We start from the raw sequence: 1,393 nt of genomic DNA, 5'->3' as shown, positions 1-1,393 counted from the left end.
ACAGCTCAACTCTGACCTTTACTCCTTCAGCTGAACACCACGACACCAAGATCACCTGTAAGGTCCACTTTACAGGTGGATTATCTACAGAGGAGACTTTGGCTTTGAATGTGAACTGTGAGTACTTTTGTTCCTAAAATATTTGCTTGATGGTTTTGTGGTTTGAAGGTTGTCTTTACAGCATCAACCGTCTTCTTGCAGGAAGCAACGACAATGAGAAAGTTCTATGAATGTAGAACTACATACATAGTTTATATCATATTTGACCATCATTTCCTCTTTCTTACAGCAGATCTTGAGAGAAGTAGTGGATCTTCTCATCCAGTTCTTCCCTGGGTCGTTGCTGGTGTGTCTCTCAGTGTCAATGTTCTCTTCATATTCTTCATATCTTGTCTTTGGTATGTTACTCCATCTTTGTTTCAGACCTCTTTGAATGCACTCAAGACTTTTGGGTAAAAATGTTTGTTTTCTTTAAAGGAACTCAAGAAAGAAGGTGAAGCCAAATCAAGAGGACAGCACTTACATGTCACTGCAAAAGACAGACGTATCACCAGAGTATGAGGTTATTACCCAGCGTCGAAACTAACGAATCTTTGGAGGCTTCATGATTCACAAACCTTCACTGATGGATTCCTTTCCACTGAAAGCAAATGTAATGGAGGTTTTGTTGTTGTTGTTGCTGTGGTGATGTCATTTTGTTGATTTGATTTTCTGCATTAGATTGTCAACAATAAGAGTGTTTGCATAATCTTTCTGTGCACATTCAGCTGATCAGTTCAACGTGTGACATCTCATCATATTTCTACTGTGGTTCGATGTTTATTTTCTTTATTATAATTTCTGTTTTGCATTGTACAGTGTGCTACTTCTCTTTAGTTTGCATTTAATAAACTGCAATTTATCCCCATTGTTATTTCCTTTCTTACGGTAGATCCTGTGCAGCTCTTACATGCAGTCCTTCTCTTGGCCTTTGCAGCTGGTGCATCTCTCAGTGTAAACGTCTTCTGCAGCATTTACATGACGTCTCTGTGGCATGTTGATGCATCTGCATGTTATGTTTTAAAGGCTCTTCTACAGTGGCGGCCCACTACTACATACCAGATCAAAGTAGTTCTCAAACACAATATTCAGTTTGAATTAATTATAGCAAAAGAATAACAAAATTAATAATAATGTTCAAATTCTTTTGCCATATTAACAATATGTGTGTTGTGAACAGATTTAAGATTAGTCTTTACTGTGTGTTTACTACTTTTACTCTTCCTGGATGCGGGGCGGCGGCTACATGAGTGTGTATGTAGCGCGAAAAACTTTTCGTGATCATGTGACCTTGGCTCGGGCTCTGATTGGCAGCTGCAGACTTTCTCACGTGGCACAGCTCGGTGTGTGCCGG

The 1,393-nt window shown here is 39.4% G+C and overlaps 1 protein-coding gene across 2 annotated transcripts in view; it reads left to right on the top strand.

Annotated features, from left to right (window-relative positions):
- Nucleotides 1-904, top strand: part of LOC103358265 (sialic acid-binding Ig-like lectin 14) — a 21,922-nt gene extending 21,018 nt beyond the window's left edge. For both annotated transcript variants that reach the window (XM_008283164.1, XM_008283163.1), the window contains exon 7: nt 478-904. In XM_008283164.1, the coding sequence (XP_008281386.1) occupies nt 478-586 (109 nt within the window). In that variant the 3' untranslated portion in view covers nt 587-904. The remainder of the gene's footprint in view (nt 1-477) is intronic.
- The last annotated feature ends 489 nt before the right edge of the window (nt 905-1,393 follow it).

The sequence above is a fragment of the Stegastes partitus genome, unplaced genomic scaffold (genome assembly GCF_000690725.1).
Source record: "Stegastes partitus isolate 25-593 unplaced genomic scaffold, Stegastes_partitus-1.0.2 Scaffold300, whole genome shotgun sequence".
Taxonomy (NCBI): domain Eukaryota; kingdom Metazoa; phylum Chordata; class Actinopteri; family Pomacentridae; genus Stegastes; species Stegastes partitus.
The sequence above is the reverse complement of the archived record's forward strand: the minus strand, read 5'-3'. Positions and strand labels throughout refer to the sequence as shown.